Here is a 20,695-nt window from a genome sequence, read left to right as displayed (position 1 = left end):
AGACAGTACTACATACCAGTCATAGTTCAGTCTGTAATGTGTGAGGAATGTAAGTGTGAACTCCAGTCCAGAGTACATATAGAGACTTACTACCTACCTGTCATAGTTCAGTCTGTTATTAGTGAGAATGTAAGTGTGAACTCCAGTCCAGAGAACAGGTGGAGACAGTACTACCTACCTGTCATAGTTCAGTCTGTAATGTGTGAGGAATGTAAGTGTGAACTCCAGTCCAGAGTACAGGTAGAGACAGTACTTCATACCTGTCATAGTTGAGTCTGTTATTTGTGAGAATGTGTGAACTCTAGTCCAGAGAACAGGTGGAGAAAGTACTACCTACCTGTCATATTTCAGTCTGTTTTTAGCGAGAATGTAAGTGTGAACTCTAGTCCAGAGTACAGGTGGAGACAGTACTACCTACCTACCTGTCATAGTTCAGTCTGGTATTAGTGAGAATGTAAGTGTGAACTCCAGTCCAGAGTATAGGAACAGGTAGAGACAGTACTACCTACCTGTCACAGTTGAGTCTGTTATGTGTGAGGAATGTAAGTGTGAACTCCAGTCCAGAGAACAGGTCGAGACAGTACTACCTACCTGTCATAGTTCAGTCTGTTATGTGTGAGGAATGTTAGTGTGAACTCTAGTCCAGAGAACAGGTAGAGACAGTACTACCTACCTGTCATAGTTGAGTCTGTTATGGGTGAGGAATGTAAGTGTGAACTCCAGTCCAGAGAACAGGTAGAGACAGTACTACCTACCTGTCATAGTTCAGTCTGTTATTTGTGAGAATGTGTGAACTCCAGTCCAGAGAACAGGGAGAGACAGTACTACCTACCTGTCATAATTCAGTCTGTAATGTGTGAGGAATGTAAGTGTGAACTCCAGTCCAGAGAACAAGTAGAGACAATACTACCTACCTGTCATAGTTCAGTCTGTAATAGGTGAGGAATGTAAGTGTGAACTCCAGTCCAGAGAACAGATGGAGACAGTACTTACTACGTGTCATAGTTCAGTCTGATATTAGTGAGAATGTAAGTGTGAACTCCAGCCCAGAGTACAGGTAGAGACAGTACTACATACCTGTCATAGTTCAGTCTGTTATGTGTGAGGAATGTAAGTGTGAACTCTAGTCCAGAGAACAGGTAGAGACAGTACTACCTACCTGTCATAGTTAAGTCTGTTATGGGTGAGGAATGTAAGTGTGAACTCCAGTCCAGAGAACAGGTGGAGACAGTACTACCTACCTGTCATAGTTGAGTCTGTTATTTGTGAGAATGTGTGAACTCCAGTACAGAGAACAGGTGGAGACAGTACTACCTACCTGTCATAGTTCAGTCTGTTATTTGTGAGAATGTGTGAACTCCAGTCCAGAGAACAAGTAGAGACAGTACTACATACCTGTCATAGTTCAGTCTGTAATGTGTGAGGAATGTAAGTGTTAACTCCAGTCCAGAGTACATGTAGAGACTTACTACCTACCTGTCATAGTTCAGTCTGTTATAAGTGAGAATGTAAGTGTAAACTCCAGTCCAGAGAACAGGTTAAGACAGTACTACCTACCTGTCATAGTTCAGTCTGTAATGTGTGAGGAATGTAAGTGTGAACTCCAGTCCAGAGAACAGGTAGAGACAGTACTTCATACCTGTCATAGTTAAGTCTGTTATTTGTGAGAATGTGTGAACTCCAGTCCAGAAAACAGGTGGAGAAAGTACTACCTACCTGTCATAGTTCAGTCTGGTATTAGTGAGAATGTAAGTGTGAACTCTAGTCCAGAGTACAGGTGGAGACAGTACTACCTACCTGTCATAGTTCAGTCTGGTATTAGTGAGAATGTAAGTGTGAACTCCAGTCCAGAGTATAGGAACAGGTAGAGATAGTACTACCTACCTGTCACAGTTGAGTCTGTTATGTGTGAGGAATGTAAGTGTGAACTCCAGTCCAGAGAACAGGTCGAGACAGTACTACCTACCTGTCATAGTTCAGTCTGTTATGTGTGAGGAATGTTAGTGTGAACTCTAGTCCAGAGAACAGGTAGAGACATTACTACCTACCTGTCATAGTTGAGTCTGTTATGGGTGAGGAATGTAAGTGTGAACTCCAGTCCAGAGAACAGGTAGAGACAGTACTACCTACCTGTCATAGTTCAGTCTGTTATTTGTAAGAATGTACGATTTCAAGTCCAGAGAAAAGGTGGAGACAGTACTACCTACCTGTCATAGTTGAGTCTGTTATTTGTGAGAATGTGTGAACTCCAGTACAGAGAACAGGTGGAGACAGAACTACCTACCTGTCATAGTTCAGTCTGTTATTTGTGAGAATGTGTGAACTCCAGTCCAGAGAACAAGTAGAGACAGTACTTCATACCTGTCATAGTTCAGTCTGTTATGGGTGAGGAATGTAAGTGTGAACTCCAGTCCAGAGTACATGTAGAGACAGTACTACCTACCTGTCATAGTTCAGTCTGTTATTAGTGAGAATGTACGTGTGAACTCCAGTCCAGAGAACAGGTGGAGACAGTACTACCTACCTGTCATAGTTCAGTCTGTAATGTGTGAGGAATGTAAGTGTGAACTCCAGTCCAGAGTACAGGTAGAGACAGTACTTCATACCTGTCATAGTTGAGTCTGTTATTTGTGAGAATGTGTGAACTCCAGTCCAGAGAACAGGTAGAGACAGTACTTCATAACTTGCATAGTTGAGTCTGTTATTTGTGAGAATGTGTGAACTCCAGTCCAGAAAACAGATGGAGACAGTACTACCTACCTGTCATAGTTGAGTCTGTTATTTGTGAGAATGTGTGAACTCCAGTCCAGAGAACAGGTAGAGACAGTGCTACCTACCTGTCATTATTGAGTCTGTTATTTGTGAGAATGTGTGAACTCTAGTCCAGAGAACAAGTGGAGACAGTACTACCTACCTGTCATAGTTCAGTCTGGTATTAGTGAGAATGTAAGTGTGAACTCTAGTCCAGAGTACAGGTGGAGACAGTACTACCTACCTGTCATAGTTCAGTCTGGTATTAGTGAGAATGTAAGTGTGAACTCCAGTCCAGAGTATAGGAACAGGTAGAGATAGTACTACCTACCTGTCACAGTTGAGTCTGTTATGTGTGAGGAATGTAAGTGTGAACTCCAGTCCAGAGAACAGGTCGAGACAGTACTACCTACCTGTCATAGTTCAGTCTGTTATGTGTGAGGAATGTTAGTGTGAACTCTAGTCCAGAGAACAGGTAGAGACATTACTACCTACCTGTCATAGTTGAGTCTGTTATGGGTGAGGAATGTAAGTGTGAACTCCAGTCCAGAGAACAGGTAGAGACAGTACTACCTACCTGTCATAGTTCAGTCTGTTATTTGTAAGAATGTACGATTTCAAGTCCAGAGAAAAGGTGGAGACAGTACTACCTACCTGTCATAGTTGAGTCTGTTATTTGTGAGAATGTGTGAACTCCAGTCCAGAGAACAAGTAGAGACAGTACTACATACCAGTCATAGTTCAGTCTGTAATGTGTGAGGAATGTAAGTGTGAACTCCAGTCCAGAGTACATATAGAGACTTACTACCTACCTGTCATAGTTCAGTCTGTTATTAGTGAGAATGTAAGTGTGAACTCCAGTCCAGAGAACAGGTGGAGACAGTACTACCTACCTGTCATAGTTCAGTCTGTAATGTGTGAGGAATGTAAGTGTGAACTCCAGTCCAGAGTACAGGTAGAGACAGTACTTCATACCTGTCATAGTTGAGTCTGTTATTTGTGAGAATGTGTGAACTCTAGTCCAGAGAACAGGTGGAGAAAGTACTACCTACCTGTCATATTTCAGTCTGTTTTTAGCGAGAATGTAAGTGTGAACTCTAGTCCAGAGTACAGGTGGAGACAGTACTACCTACCTACCTGTCATAGTTCAGTCTGGTATTAGTGAGAATGTAAGTGTGAACTCCAGTCCAGAGTATAGGAACAGGTAGAGACAGTACTACCTACCTGTCACAGTTGAGTCTGTTATGTGTGAGGAATGTAAGTGTGAACTCCAGTCCAGAGAACAGGTCGAGACAGTACTACCTACCTGTCATAGTTCAGTCTGTTATGTGTGAGGAATGTTAGTGTGAACTCTAGTCCAGAGAACAGGTAGAGACAGTACTACCTACCTGTCATAGTTGAGTCTGTTATGGGTGAGGAATGTAAGTGTGAACTCCAGTCCAGAGAACAGGTAGAGACAGTACTACCTACCTGTCATAGTTCAGTCTGTTATTTGTGAGAATGTGTGAACTCCAGTCCAGAGAACAGGGAGAGACAGTACTACCTACCTGTCATAATTCAGTCTGTAATGTGTGAGGAATGTAAGTGTGAACTCCAGTCCAGAGAACAAGTAGAGACAATACTACCTACCTGTCATAGTTCAGTCTGTTATAGGTGAGGAATGTAAGTGTGAACTCCAGTCCAGAGAACAGATGGAGACAGTACTTCCTACGTGTCATAGTTCAGTCTGATATTAGTGAGAATGTAAGTGTGAACTCCAGCCCAGAGTACAGGTAGAGACAGTACTACATACCTGTCATAGTTCAGTCTGTTATGTGTGAGGAATGTAAGTGTGAACTCTAGTCCAGAGAACAGGTAGAGACAGTACTACCTACCTGTCATAGTTAAGTCTGTTATGGGTGAGGAATGTAAGTGTGAACTCCAGTCCAGAGAACAGGTGGAGACAGTACTACCTACCTGTCATAGTTGAGTCTGTTATTTGTGAGAATGTGTGAACTCCAGTACAGAGAACAGGTGGAGACAGTACTACCTACCTGTCATAGTTCAGTCTGTTATTTGTGAGAATGTGTGAACTCCAGTCCAGAGAACAAGTAGAGACAGTACTACATACCTGTCATAGTTCAGTCTGTAATGTGTGAGGAATGTAAGTGTTAACTCCAGTCCAGAGTACATGTAGAGACTTACTACCTACCTGTCATAGTTCAGTCTGTTATTAGTGAGAATGTAAGTGTAAACTCCAGTCCAGAGAACAGGTTAAGACAGTACTACCTACCTGTCATAGTTCAGTCTGTAATGTGTGAGGAATGTAAGTGTGAACTCCAGTCCAGAGTACAGGTAGAGACAGTACTTCATACCTGTCATAGTTAAGTCTGTTATTTGTGAGAATGTGTGAACTCCAGTCCAGAAAACAGGTGGAGAAAGTACTACCTACCTGTCATAGTTCAGTCTGGTATTAGTGAGAATGTAAGTGTGAACTCTAGTCCAGAGTACAGGTGGAGACAGTACTACCTACCTGTCATAGTTCAGTATGGTATTAGTGAGAATGTAAGTGTGAACTCCAGTCCAGAGTATAGGAACAGGTAGAGATAGTACTACCTACCTGTCACAGTTGAGTCTGTTATGTGTGAGGAATGTAAGTGTGAACTCCAGTCCAGAGAACAGGTCGAGACAGTACTACCTACCTGTCATAGTTCAGTCTGTTATGTGTGAGGAATGTTAGTGTGAACTCTAGTCCAGAGAACAGGTAGAGACATTACTACCTACCTGTCATAGTTGAGTCTGTTATGGGTGAGGAATGTAAGTGTGAACTCCAGTCCAGAGAACAGGTAGAGACAGTACTACCTACCTGTCATAGTTCAGTCTGTTATTTGTAAGAATGTACGATTTCAAGTCCAGAGAAAAGGTGGAGACAGTAATACCTACCTGTCATAGTTGAGTCTGTTATTTGTGAGAATGTGTGAACTCCAGTACAGAGAACAGGTGGAGACAGAACTACCTACCTGTCATAGTTCAGTCTGTTATTTGTGAGAATGTGTTAACTCCAGTCCAGAGAACAAGTAGAGACAGTACTTCATACCTGTCATAGTTCAGTCTGTTATGGGTGAGGAATGTAAGTGTGAACTCCAGTCCAGAGTACATGTAGAGACAGTACTACCTACCTGTCATAGTTCAGTCTGTTATTAGTGAGAATGTACGTGTGAACTCCAGTCCAGAGAACAGGTGGAGACAGTACTACCTACCTGTCATAGTTCAGTCTGTAATGTGTGAGGAATGTAAGTGTGAACTCCAGTCCAGAGTACAGGTAGAGACAGTACTTCATACCTGTCATAGTTGAGTCTGTTATTTGTGAGAATGTGTGAACTCCAGTCCAGAGAACAGGTAGAGACAGTACTTCATAACTTGCATAGTTGAGTCTGTTATTTGTGAGAATGTGTGAACTCCAGTCCAGAAAACAGATGGAGACAGTACTACCTACCTGTCATAGTTGAGTCTGTTATTTGTGAGAATGTGTGAACTCCAGTCCAGAGAACAGGTAGAGACAGTGCTACCTACCTGTCATTATTGAGTCTGTTATTTGTGAGAATGTGTGAACTCTAGTCCAGAGAACAGGTGGAGACAGTACTACCTACCTGTCATAGTTCAGTCTGGTATTAGTGAGAATGTAAGTGTGAACTCTAGTCCAGAGTACAGGTGGAGACAGTACTACCTACCTGTCATAGTTCAGTCTGGTATTAGTGAGAATGTAAGTGTGAACTCCAGTCCAGAGTATAGGAACAGGTAGAGATAGTACTACCTACCTGTCACAGTTGAGTCTGTTATGTGTGAGGAATGTAAGTGTGAACTCCAGTCCAGAGAACAGGTCGAGACAGTACTACCTACCTGTCATAGTTCAGTCTGTTATGTGTGAGGAATGTTAGTGTGAACTCTAGTCCAGAGAACAGGTAGAGACAGTACTACCTACCTGTCATAGTTGAGTCTGTTATGGGTGAGGAATGTAAGTGTGAACTCCAGTCCAGAGAACAGGTAGAGACAGTACTACCTACCTGTCATAGTTGAGTCTGTTATTTGTGAGAATGTACGATTTCAAGTCCAGAGAAAAGGTGGAGACAGTACTACCTACCTGTCATAGTTGAGTCTGTTATTTGTGAGAATGTGTGAACTCCAGTACAGAGAACAGGTGGAGACAGTACTACCTACCTGTCATAGTTCAGTCTGTTATTTGTGAGAATGTGTGAACTCCAGTCCAGAGAACAAGTAGAGACAGTACTTCATACCTGTCATAGTTCAGTCTGTTATGGGTGAGGAATGTAAATGTGAACTCCAGTCCAGAGTACATGTAGAGACAGTACTACCTACCTGTCATAGTTCAGTCTGTTATTAGTGAGAATGTACGTGTGAACTCCAGTCCAGAGAACAGGTGGAGACAGTACTACCTACCTGTCATAGTTCAGTCTGTAATGTGTGAGGAATGTAAGTGTGAACTCCAGTCCAGAGTACAGGTAGAGACAGTACTTCATACCTGTCATAGTTGAGTCTGTTATTTGTGAGAATGTGTGAACTCCAGTCCAGAGAACAGGTAGAGACAGTACTTCATAACTAGCATAGTTGAGTCTGTTATTTGTGAGAATGTGTGAACTCCAGTCCAGAAAACAGATGGAGACAGTACTACCTACCTGTCATAGTTGAGTATGTTATTTGTGAGAATGTGTGAACTCCAGTCCAGAGAACAGGTAGAGACAGTGCTACCTACCTGTCATTATTGAGTCTGTTATTTGTGAGAATGTGTGAACTCTAGTCCAGAGAACAGGTGGAGACAGTACTACCTACCTGTCATAGTTGAGTCTGTTATTTGTGAGAATGTACGATTTCAAATCCAGAGTACAGGTGGAGACAGTACTACCTAACTGTCATAGTTGAGTCTGTTATTTGTGAGAATGTGTGAACTCCAGTCCAGAGAACAGGTGGAGACAGTACTACCTACCTGTCACAGTTGAGTCTGTTATTTGTAAGAATGTGTGAACTCCAGTCCAGAGAACAGGTGGAGACAGTACTACCTACCTGTCATAGTTGAGTCTGTTATTTGTGAGAATGTGTGAACTCCAGTCCAGAGAACAGGTAGAGACAGTACTACCTACCTGTAATATTTCAATCTCTTATGTGTGAGGAATGTAAGTGTGAACTCCAGTCCAGAGAGCAGGTAGATACAGTACTACCTACTTGTCATAGTTGAGTCTGTTATGGGTGAGGAATGTAAGTGTGAACTCCAGTCCAGAGAACAGGTGAAGACAGTACTACCTACCTGTCATAGTTCAGTCTGTTATTTGTGAGAATGTGTGAATTTCAGTCCAGAGAACAGGGAGAGACAGTACTACCTACCTGTCATAATTCAGTCTGTAATGTGTGAGGAATGTAAGTGTGAGCTCAAGTCAAGAGAACAAGTAGAGACAGTACTACATACCTGTCATAGTTCAGTCTGTAATGTGTGAGGAATGTAAGTGTGAACTCCAGTCCAGAGTACAGGTAGAGACAGTACTACCAACCTGTCATAGTTCAGTCTGTTATGGGTGAGAAATGTAAGAGTGAACTCTAGTCCAGAGAACAGGTGGAGACAGTACTACCTACCTGTCATAGTTCAGTCTGTTGTTAGTGAGAATGTGTGAACTCCAGTCCAGAGTACAGGTAGAGACAGTACTACCTACCTGTCATAGTTCAGTATGTAATGTATGAGGAATGTAAGTGTGAACTCCAGTCCAGAGTAAAGGTAGAGACAGTACTTCATACCTGTCATAGTTGAGTCTGTTATTTGTGAGAATGTGTGAACTCCAGTCCAGAGAACAGGTAGAGACAGTACTTCATAACTAGCATAGTTGAGTCTGTTATTTGTGAGAATGTGTGAACTCCAGTCCAGAAAACAGATGGAGACAGTACTACCTACCTGTCATAGTTGAGTATGTTATTTGTGAGAATGTGTGAACTCCAGTCCAGAGAACAGGTAGAGACAGTGCTACCTACCTGTCATTATTGAGTCTGTTATTTGTGAGAATGTGTGAACTCTAGTCCAGAGAACAGGTGGAGACAGTACTACCTACCTGTCATAGTTGAGTCTGTTATTTGTGAGAATGTACGATTTCAAATCCAGAGTACAGGTGGAGACAGTACTACCTAACTGTCATAGTTGAGTCTGTTATTTGTGAGAATGTGTGAACTCCAGTCCAGAGAACAGGTGGAGACAGTACTACCTACCTGTCACAGTTGAGTCTGTTATTTGTAAGAATGTGTGAACTCCAGTCCAGAGAACAGGTGGAGACAGTACTACCTACCTGTCATAGTTGAGTCTGTTATTTGTGAGAATGTGTGAACTCCAGTCCAGAGAACAGGTAGAGACAGTACTACCTACCTGTAATATTTCAATCTCTTATGTGTGAGGAATGTAAGTGTGAACTCCAGTCCAGAGAGCAGGTAGATACAGTACTACCTACTTGTCATAGTTGAGTCTGTTATGGGTGAGGAATGTAAGTGTGAACTCCAGTCCAGAGAACAGGTGGAGACAGTACTACCTACCTGTCATAGTTCAGTCTGTTATTTGTGAGAATGTGTGAATTTCAGTCCAGAGAACAGGGAGAGACAGTACTACCTACCTGTCATAATTCAGTCTGTAATGTGTGAGGAATGTAAGTGTGAGCTCAAGTCAAGAGAACAAGTAGAGACAGTACTACATACCTGTCATAGTTCAGTCTGTAATGTGTGAGGAATGTAAGTGTGAACTCCAGTCCAGAGTACAGGTAGAGACAGTACTACCAACCTGTCATAGTTCAGTCTGTTATGGGTGAGAAATGTAAGAGTGAACTCTAGTCCAGAGAACAGGTGGAGACAGTACTACCTACCTGTCATAGTTCAGTCTGTTGTTAGTGAGAATGTGTGAACTCCAGTCCAGAGTACAGGTAGAGACAGTACTACCTACCTGTCATAGTTCAGTATGTAATGTATGAGGAATGTAAGTGTGAACTCCAGTCCAGAGTAAAGGTAGAGACAGTACTTCCTACCTGTCATAGTTGAGTCTGTTATGGGTGAGGAATGTAAGTGTGAACTCTAGTTCAGAGAACAGGTGAAGACAGTACTACCTTCCTGTCATAGTTCAGTCTGTTATTAGTGAGAATGTAAGTGTGAACTCCATTCCAGAGTACAGGTAGAGACAGTACTACCTACCTGTCATAGTTCAGTCTGTTATTTGTGAGAATGTGTGAACTCCAGTCCATAGAACAGGTAGAGACAGTACTACCTACCTGTCATAGTTGAGTCTGTTATGGGTGAGGAATGTAAGTGTGAACTCCAGTCCAGAGAACAGGTGGAGACAGTACTACGTTCCTGTCATAGTTCAGTCTGTTATTAGTGAGAATGTAAGTGTGAACTCCAGTCCAGAGTATAGGTAGAGACAGTGCTACCTACCTGTCATAGTTCAGTCTGTTATTTGTGAGAATGTGTGAACTCCAGTCCAGAGAACAGGTAGAGACAGTACTACCTACTCGTCATAGTTCAGTCTGTTATTGGTGAGAATGTGTGAACTCCAGTCAAGAGAACAGGTGGAGACAGTACTACCTACTTGTCATAGTTCAGTCTATTATTTGTGAGAATGTGTGAACTCCAGTCCAGAGAACAGGTAGAGACAGTACTACCTTCCTGTCATAGTTCAGTCTGTTTTTAATGAAAATGTAAGTGTGAACTCCAGTCCAGAGAACAGGTGGAGACAGTACTACCTACCTGTCATAGTTGAGTCTGTTATTTGTGAGAATGTGTGAACTGCAGTACAGAGAACAGGTGGAGACAGTACTACCTACCTGTCATAGGTCAGTCTGTTATTTGTGAGGAATGTAAGTGTTAAATCTAGTCCAGAGTATAGGTAGAGACAGTACTACCTACCTGTCATAATTGAGTCTGTTATTTGTGAGGAATGTAAGTGTGAACTCCAGTCCAGAGTATAGGAACAGGTAGAGACAGTACTACCTACCTGTCATAGTTCAGTCTCTTATTAGTGAGAATGTAAGTGTGAACTCCAGTCCAGAGAACAGGTAGAGACAGTACTACATACCTGTCATAATTCAGTCTGTAATGTGTGAGGAATGTAAGTGTGAACTCCAGAGTATAGGAACAGGTAGAGACAGTACTACCTATCTGTCATAGTTGAGTCTGTTATGTGTGAGGAATGTAAGTGTGAACTCCAGTCCAGAGAACAGGTAGAGACAGTACTACCTACCTGTCATAATTGAGCCTGTTATGTGTGAGGAATGTAAGGGTGAACTCCAGTCCAGAGTATAGGAACAGGTAGAGAAAGTACACCAGACCCAGCTTACGGACCTCTGACAGATCTGTAAGGTTTAACATAAAAATTGTGACAACAAACATGATGAAGGGATAAGAATAGCTTTTCAGTTTTAAACTAGATCTTTCTTAAAAATACATAACTAAAAAACCTCACTTCTTTGTGAGCCATGATAAAGGGCATATATCCTAGGAATGCGTGGGGATGAAAATGTCTTGCATACCTACACTAATGGTGATAACAAATTTCAAGTTTCAATTGAATTGCTTGCACAATTTTGAATAGTTCGCTCTTCATACTGATCAAATTGTATGCAGACTGACTGATCATCTCACTGCCAGGCAGAGTGACTCCAATTAACCCTATCAAAACTTCATTTACAAGTTCTTTAATTGCTGGGGCAGGGAGTGCTGAACACAGTTCTGTAGTAACAGTTCAGATGGATTTATACTTTAATACAGCATAAAAATTTATTAAAAATATTTTGTTGCCTTCTACTGAGTTTTAATTCTATGTACAGATAAACTTGATGTTAAACCAATCGTTCAACTTTCTCTAACAAATTAGTTAAAAAAATTTCCAATGCAAGATTCATTATTTACATTTTTGAGAAATTTAGTCAATTTAAAAGAGCATTTAATCAATTCAGAACCACTACATCAATATACATTTCAGTGAAGTGTAAACATCTTTTTGTTTTCAAATAACCTTAGAGAACTGTTCGGAGTTCCTTTACTCTGAATCATAACACAACATCTTTGGATGTTGATTTGAACAAACAAGTGTGCATTTTATACAAACAAAACATTATTGACATTACACATTGATTATTATTTAGTTTCAAACAAATATTTTCACACTCTAACAAAGTTATTTAATAGCACTTCACAAACATCATACTATTGGACAAGATGCCTACCTTTGGTAGTTAGTTTGGACACAGATGAGAACTTGAACAGGGACACTGGATTGATGAGATAGGACGTGTTCTGCCAACCACTTGAAATAGACTTGGCCTGAAACACAAGTGCATTAAAAAATATATGTACTCTGATACAAGTGTGTACAAGAGGCAAGATTTTAACAGCCACATCAAACTGTTATTTTAAACGCAGAAATAGATGTGTACAACATATGAGCTTGCAAACATATAAGGCCTATATAGTACTTAGAGGATTGATCAAATTTTTACCAATCTATTGCTTGTAGATTTTTGAAATAAAATGCTTATACTTCACACTTATTTAAAGAAAGTGTTTTCCTACCCTGCGGTGTTCAGGCAGTGATTCCTTGAAGACTGCAGCCACATAAACCACATCAATGGTGGCCAGAATGAGGGCAAACAACGCTGGCAGCACATAGAACTCCCCCTGCTGTTCACGCGCCCAACGAGAAAACACTGCACCCACCAGGGGACCAAACACAAAACCAATTGAGAACGCAATCCCTATCACCGCCTGAAATGTCGACAAGATCATACTCAGTATGAATTATGCTACAAAAAACAACAACTGCACACTGGTAACACTCCATTCAACTGTGTAGATGGCTCAGGGAATAGTCCAACATGTGTGTGGTGTGAGTCCCATGATCACAATATTCATCACCTAAAACAATAAACAATCCATCATCCCCATTTTACATTGCATTTACATCCCCCTGCAGGTTCATCAGGGCATGAACATAGTTCAAGCAGGAATCATACTTACAAATGTTCTAGCATTTATGATGAATTAAACATTTGTATTTCTTTTCATTGAGCCCACACTATAAGAGATCCGTAAACTGGGTCTATATGTGAATAGTGAGAGCAAGGAATGGCAAATCTAGTAGGAGATTGATATATCTGCATTTCTACAGAGTCAAAGCACTAAAGTACTAAAAAATAGCATTGTATTATATCTCACCCTTACTTTAAAGTTATATAAAAGGGGAGATAATTCAAAAACTAAGGTAGATAGAGTTATGGTTCTTGGTCACTGCACTTCTCCTAGTTGCCATCTGTTTATATTTCAAGTAAATCCCTTCAGTAGATTTAGAGTTATGCTCCGGACAAAATCTGTTTATATTCTAAGTTTAAAGTAAATCCATTGAATAGATTTGGAGTAATGCTCCGGACAAAGTTTCAGACGGACGGACAGACGGACAGGACAAATTACTATATCCCCTCCGAAAAAATATTCGGCGGGGATAATAAATACACTCTCTTTATATTTGGATGCAATTTGATAACATTTTACAAAATCTTAAATAAACATAGCGTAATCTTTGATAGGAATTAACATTCATAACTGATATGAGCCAAGCTCTGTCAAAACACGTGCTTAAAGTGTTATCCCAGATAAGCCTGGCCAATCCTTACAGGCTAAACACAATGTTCTGCCTAGACTGAATTTTCATTTAAATGAAAAAGTCCACTAAATTGAAGAGTGTCACCCCTGATCAGCCTGTGTGGACAGGCATAGTTTTCCCAAAGAACGGCTTATATATTCTTGCTTCTAGGATTGGTATGTGTAATAACCAAAGCAAATTGACCACAGGTGGCTTGGGAAAAATAATAAATTGTAAGAGGGCACTTAACCGATTTACACTCACAGGCAATACTAATGCAACATCTTTAAAAATTAAATTGCTTAAACAGCTGAACGTATCAACTTACAATTTTGAACAATGTTGCCAAAGGAAATTTTCTACAAAGATCCTTTAAAATAATTTCTCCATGACACTCTGATACTTCTTTAAAATTTGCTGGTGTGGTTTTCTAAAGATGCAAATTGATTTACTTTTGCATATGACTCTTTTCTTAAAACAATAAGAAACAAACATGTTTAAAAAGCATCTGTGAGAAATAAGATGAGTGCAGACCGGTCCATCCTAAAAGTAGCCAAGTATTTGAAAACAAGCCTGTACCCATGTGAAACACATGCATTTGGTAGAAAAAGCTCCAGTAAAAAAAAATTCAACAAATAAACCATGTTAAAACAGTTCAGCATTTAACACAACATAAAAATGTTTAATGATTTAAAGGTGAGATAACCGACCATGCCTTTCCCCCGTCGGTGTGGAGGCAGGACGTCAGCTACGACTGCTGTAGTGAGGCTGATATTACCCTTGCTGATACCACCTACGATGCGAGCAATCACAAACAAACCGAAGTTCCTGGACACTGCCCAGATGGCATACGACACTGCCACACCCACCTGGAAAACATACAAATTATATTAAAATAACCGATCGCGCTTGTTGTAGTGCAATAGAAAACAAATGCTATGGGATGGATAGCAACCCCACAATACAATTGAAAAGCAAAAATGCACCTAAAAACAAATGACTATGGGTATATTTTTATCAGAAATATCTCATTAAAAAATACTTAAGAAATTGAGCTGTTTCCAAATGGAACTATTAATCTTAAAAAATAATGTTTTTATGGCATTTTTTACACTTATTTTTTGCAATTGTATAATTTACCCAATCAAAACGTAACCGTCTGTCTAAAGGTCATAGGTCGCTCATCTGAGACATGGAGATAGAAAGCATAATGTGCAGACTTTGTGATGTTTGTGTATCAACTGTGGTTTTTATCTATGATTTTTACTCTGTATGATAATAATATGGTCCAAGACAGAATACCCAATACTTTCATTCATCAATATTTAAAAAACAAAAGATGTGTTCGTCAGAAACACAATGCCCCCTATTGCGCCGTTTTAGATTTTTTTTTCTTTTTTACCTTTGACCTTGAAGGATGACCTTGACCTTGAACTTCCACCACTCAAAATGTGCAGCTTCATGAGAAGGCCACTTTGAAAAAAAAAAGAAATTTTTTTTTTTGACTTTTGACCTTGAACTTCCACCATTCAAAATGTGCAGCTTCATGAGAACGCGGCTTTGAATTAAAAAAAAAAAAATTACCTTTGACCTTTGACCTTGAAGGATAATCTTGACCTTGAACTTCCACCACTCACAATGTGCAGCTTCATGAAAGGCGCTTTGAAATTATTATAATTTTTTTTTTACCTTTGACCTTGAAGAATGACCTTGACCTTGAACTTCCACCACTCAAAATGTGCAGCTTCATGAGATACACATGCATGCCAAATATCAAGTTGCTATCTTCAATATTAAAAAAAGTTATGGCCAATGTTTAAGTTTTCGGATGGACATACGCCATATATTTGACATTTGACCTTGAAGGATGACCTTGACCTTCATCTTTCACCACTCAAAATGTTCAGCTCCATGAGATACACATGCATGCCAAATATCAAGTTGCTATCTTCAATAGTGAAAAAGTTATGGCCAATGTTAAAGTTTTTGGACGGACGGACAGACGCAATATATTAGACATTTGACCCTGAAGGATGACCTTCACCTTCACCTTTCACCACTCAAAAAGTGCAGCACCGTGAGATGCACATGCATGCCAAATATCAAATTGCTATCTTCAATATTGAAAAAGTTATGGCCAATGTTAAAGTTTTCGGACGGACAGACGCCATATATTTGACATTTGACCTTGAAGGATGACCTTCACCTTCACCTTTCACCACTCAAAATGTTCAGCTCCATGAGATACACATGCATGCCAAATATCAAGTTGCTATCTTCAATATTGAAAAAGTTATGGCCAATGTTAAAGTTTTGGGACGGACGGACAGACGCCATATATTAGACATTTGACCTTGAAGGATGACCTTGACCTTCACCTTTCACCACTCAAAATGTGCAGCTCCGTGAGATGCACATGCATGCCAAATATCAAGTTTCTATCTTCAATACTGCAAAATTTATGGCCAATGTTAAACTTTTTTTCAGGACGGACAGACTGACATACACACAAACTGACATACTGACTGGCGGACAGTTCAACTGCTATATGCCACTCTACCGGGGGCATAAAAATTACAATCAAACAAATATCATACAATCATTGTATAATATAAAGACACATTTACAGATACATGTAAGAAACAGCAGTAAAATCAACAAGAGGGCAATGATGGCCCTGAATCGCTCACCTGACTAACCTTGCTACATCAACTTAAATTCTATCAGACCCATATACAATCCCAAGCCAGATTTCATTTATTAATACATTCTGACAAAATTTCATTAAGTTATGATGAAAACTGTGACCTCTTTCATCTACACAAGGTTTTACTAGAATTGGCCCCGTGACCTAATTTTTGACCCCAGATGACCCATATATGATCCAAAATCAGATATTATTAAGATAAACATTCTCACCAAATTTCATAAACATCTGATGAAAACTGTGACCTCTATTGTCTAAACAAGGTTTTTCTATTATTTGACCTAGTGACCTAGATTTTGACCCCAGTTGACCCAAATACAATCCCAACCCAGATTTTATCAAGATAAACATTCTGAAACATTCTGACCAAATTTCATAAAGATTGGATGAAAACTGTGACCTCTATCGTCTACACAAGGTTTTTCTATTATTTGAACTAGTGACCTAGTTTTTGACCCCAGATGACCCAAATACAATCCCAACCCAGATTTCATCAAGATAAACATTCTTACCAAATTTCATTAAGATCTGATGAAAACTGTAACCTCTATTGTCAACACAATTTTTTTTTCTATTATTTGCCCTAGTTTTTGACCCCAGATGACCCAAATACAATCCCAACCCAGATTTCATCAAGATAAACATTCTGACCAAATTTCATAAAGATTGGATGAAAACTGTCATCATCATAATGGGGTTGTTTACCCTCGGGACTTCGGTTAGAAACCATTGCCCGAGCACACTGCTTAACATAAAACTCTACGTTTAAGAAGCCGAAAACGGCTATAATATGGTCAGCCCGATTTTACTGGGCTGTACCATTTATAATACAACTATACATTGCAGTGTTGATGCGGTGCTTCAATAAAAATCTATTGGTTAAAAAATATCTGTACTTTTCTATTCAAAAAGTGTTAAAAAACGCCGTATTCGATAAACTTTATGGACGATGTCTTGCCTAAAGCTGTTAGAAAGCGGCGTTTTCATTGGTTGGCAGTATTTAAAAGCCGGGCTCTGATTGGTTATCTCTTTCACGTCCGCGCAAACGCAAGTAGGTCAATCCGTTTTGAGATGTAGAATTCACACAAAGAACCACCTTTAAATGGCGTCCGCTCCTGCACGGACGTGAAAGAGACAACCAATCATATTGTAAGGCTTCTGCTCTTTTGCACTTTTAAAATGTAAAAAAAGCAGAATTTCATTAGGAAATGTATGAAACAAGAAGGAACAAGCAAATTCGTTGAATTGATATCCCCTGCCTATATATTTCTGGACACAAAAGTGTTATATTTGACACTAAAATAGCATTATTTTTTGAAGATACAAAGGGCCATAACTCTGTTATTACCAGATGGAGTACAATGCCATTTGGCGTGCATCATCCTATTATCCATATATATACTCATACCAAGTTTCAATGAAATCCGCAAAAGCACTTCCACGATATGGCTCCGGACACAAAAGTGCCTATAGTAAAAAGCATTTTTTCAAGATACAAAGGGCCATCACTCTGTTTTTAACAGATGGTGTACAATGCCATTTGGCGTGCATCATCCTCTTATGCATATATATACTCATACCAAGTTTCAATGAAATCCGCCAAAGCACTTCCAAGATATGGCTCCGGACACAAAAGTGCCTATAGTAAAAAGCATTTTTTCTTGATATAAAGGGCCATAACTCTGTTTTTAACAGATGGTGTACAATGCCATTTGGCATGCATCATCCTCTTATGCATATATATCTCATACCAAGTTTCAATGAAATCCGCCAAAGCACTTCCAAGATATGGCTCCAGACACAAAAGTGCCTATAGTAAAAAGCATTTTTTCAAGATACAAAGGGCCATAACTCTGTTTTTAACAGATGGTGTACAATGCCATTTGGCGTGCATCATCCTCTTATGCATATATATACTCATACCAAGTTTCAATGAAATCCGCCAAAGCACTTCCAAGAGATGGCTCCGGACACAAAAGTGCCGGACAGACAGAAGGACAGCCGGACGGACAACGCAAAAACATAGGCGGAGGGATAATAATTACATCCATTAATGCTTGAATCTATTTGAAATTAATATGATTGGTATATGTTATTAAACCACTATGAAGATGTTATATTAATATTATTGTTATTATTATTATTAACATTGCCACTATGTATTTACATACATAATAAAGTATCAAAATAAGGTGTATATTTAAGGTTTGAATTTAATGTCATACAACAAGATCTAGGCAGTGGGAAAATATGACTATTTACAACATTAATTTAATACCGTAGGTTTCCACGTATAGCGCGCTCCCGTGTAAAGCGCGCAGGCTGTTTTTTAAATGCAAAAATGGAGAAAAAAATATTAAAAGACAATAAAACCACCAAATCGGACCGAAAATGGCTGCCATTTTACTATTGCACAATCCAATAATCCGGGGCATTGGAAAGCTTAATTAAGCATTCAAAATAGGAAGCGTTATTATGATTAGGAGCATGGGTTGCATAGCACTATACTTTTCTGACAATTTTGTAATTTTCTAGCAAAAGATTAACAGTCCACGTGCATTTCGTGAAAAACGTGAGAAAAAAAGAATTAGTGTACATCGTGTGATTTTTCCTCGGGGAAAGCATGGGCATTACCGGTAAATTTGAATGTCGCATAGGAGACAGGGATACAGTTGTTGAGGTACACCACTATTAAACGTTTAATATTTATACACACAAAATGCAATTGCATATCTTCACGTTCTCAAGTGTCAATTAGTGTCTGAAATGTCAATTAGCGTCTTAACAAGTAGTGACACATATTACTCAATAACATCTGCCAATTGCGAAGTGCAAAATGACCCCCTTTCACACCTACCGTTACCCGCAAAAAAGACCTCGTTCTCACCTACCCTTGCCTGCTCTCCGGAATGTCGACAACAATCCCCATCGGAATTCATCAATAAAGAAGTGTAAAAACACAAACAAAGAAATGTCCGCAAGTTTATTCAAACAAATTTATTTTTGACCAAAAGTTCTTCTACCGCGTTCATATCTACCAAAAGCGACTTATTGTTGTTTCGACAATGGCCCCTCAGTCTGTACGATTATAGGGTGGTAGTTTTCTGGATAAAAACATGGCGGCTATTTTGATTATTTACGGCCACAACATATTTTTTACCAATTTAGCAGCCAGGATAGCGTTGTATCAATGTATAGCGCGCACCAGCTTTTTAATTTGAATTTTGGAGGTACAACACTGCGCGCTATACGTGGAAACCTACTGTAGTAGGAAAGTTAGAGCCTGGTTGAATAGCTTTCATATGAAAAGAGAATTTGCATGTAGACATGCAGTTATATGGAAAATTGTAATTTTTAATGTGTATATATTTATGTATGTGGCTCAATATTAAACACTTGCAGACAGGGAATATAGCCGTAATGCTCCAACATAAGACCCTGTCTGTATGGAACTTAAAGAGGATTGGGCTATGGAGAAGAGAAGTCCCCCCAGAGTGGCTTTAAAACAATATTTAAAAGTGAAATTTGTAAAAACCCTTATATAATGAGGGTAATAACTTACGTGTCGCCAACCGGTCACCTTTATAGGGCCACATAAAAATCATGAGTAAAACAATGTGCTTTACAGTTAAAAAGGAGACAAAACTAAATTTGTACAAAAAGTACATTATTTACAATATGTACAGTACTATATGCATTTATATATATATAATACAAATTGCCACCCTGGAGGGTTGAAAGAAGAAGAGATTTGGAAGTGTAGGCTGGAGTGAAAAGGGGAATAGCCAGCAGGGGCGATGCCCCTAGGTTGAACTAAGGGAGGTAATTGTGGAGATGGGGTCTACAACGGTTGTTTCCCCAGGACCAGAGAGAGTGCACGGTAGATGAAAAATAGTTTGAATACAATTAAAGGAAATTTAAAAAAGCGTGATATAAAATTGGGAAAAAGACCAGATATTACCTATGGGGGAAAACCCCCACAAAAAGCTCTTATCCAACCAATATTATTAATATATTGGGGATAACAATAGAGGAAATAGTACTGAAGTACCTTATCTGCTATGTAAAATAGCAATTAAACACAGAACCAAGGCAATTTGCTATTTAAAATAGCAATTTAACATAAAATAATGAATTTGCTATATAAAATAGCAATTTTAACAAGGATTAATGTAATACAAGGTACAAAGCCCGCTATGACGCAGAAACAGCAACACAAAGAAAATGTTAAAGCAATTTGCTATAAAAAATAGCAGATTCACACAAAAATAAGGAAATTTGCTATACTAAATAGCAATTTGAACAAGATTTAATGTATTACAAAAAACAAAAATTGCTATGATGGAAAAATAGCAATATTAACAGAATCTACAATATTACCAAGGAATTGGTATTACCCTGAATAGGGCTAAATAAGGGTTTTGCAAGGTATAAGGCCCTGTACCGTGCACTCCAGTCCGACATGGCTCTTCAAGTTTGAAGGGGAAAGGGTGAGGTGTCAAAGGGGAAGAGAGGGGGTGCAATGCAGCCAACAATCCCAGGTTACTGGACAGCCACGTCCTTTCTTATAATAAGAACTGCCATAAAAT

At 39.4% G+C, this 20,695-nt stretch overlaps 1 protein-coding gene and 1 long non-coding RNA gene across 2 annotated transcripts in view; both read right to left on the bottom strand.

Annotated features, from left to right (window-relative positions):
- LOC127842812 (major facilitator superfamily domain-containing protein 10-like) overlaps window positions 1–20,695 on the bottom strand; it is a 71,186-nt gene that overhangs the window by 14,018 nt on the left and 36,473 nt on the right. Inside the window, exons 5-8 of the mRNA XM_052372559.1 lie at window positions 14,110–14,268; window positions 12,334–12,525; window positions 11,988–12,084; window positions 11,003–11,114 (exon numbers count right to left, since the gene is read on the bottom strand). Of these exons, the coding sequence (XP_052228519.1) occupies window positions 11,003–11,114; window positions 11,988–12,084; window positions 12,334–12,525; window positions 14,110–14,268 (560 nt within the window). The remainder of the gene's footprint in view (window positions 1–11,002; window positions 11,115–11,987; window positions 12,085–12,333; window positions 12,526–14,109; window positions 14,269–20,695) is intronic.
- Window positions 100–3,518, bottom strand: LOC127842814 (uncharacterized). The gene is made up of 3 exons (XR_008031887.1): window positions 3,483–3,518; window positions 1,078–1,395; window positions 100–178 (listed from the first exon to the last, which is right to left on the bottom strand). It is a non-coding gene; the product is annotated as an uncharacterized LOC127842814 (long non-coding RNA).

Source organism: Dreissena polymorpha, chromosome 8 (assembly GCF_020536995.1).
Source record: "Dreissena polymorpha isolate Duluth1 chromosome 8, UMN_Dpol_1.0, whole genome shotgun sequence".
Classification (NCBI taxonomy): Eukaryota; Metazoa; Mollusca; class Bivalvia; order Myida; family Dreissenidae; genus Dreissena; species Dreissena polymorpha.
This window is presented reverse-complemented; position numbering and strand designations above follow the sequence as displayed.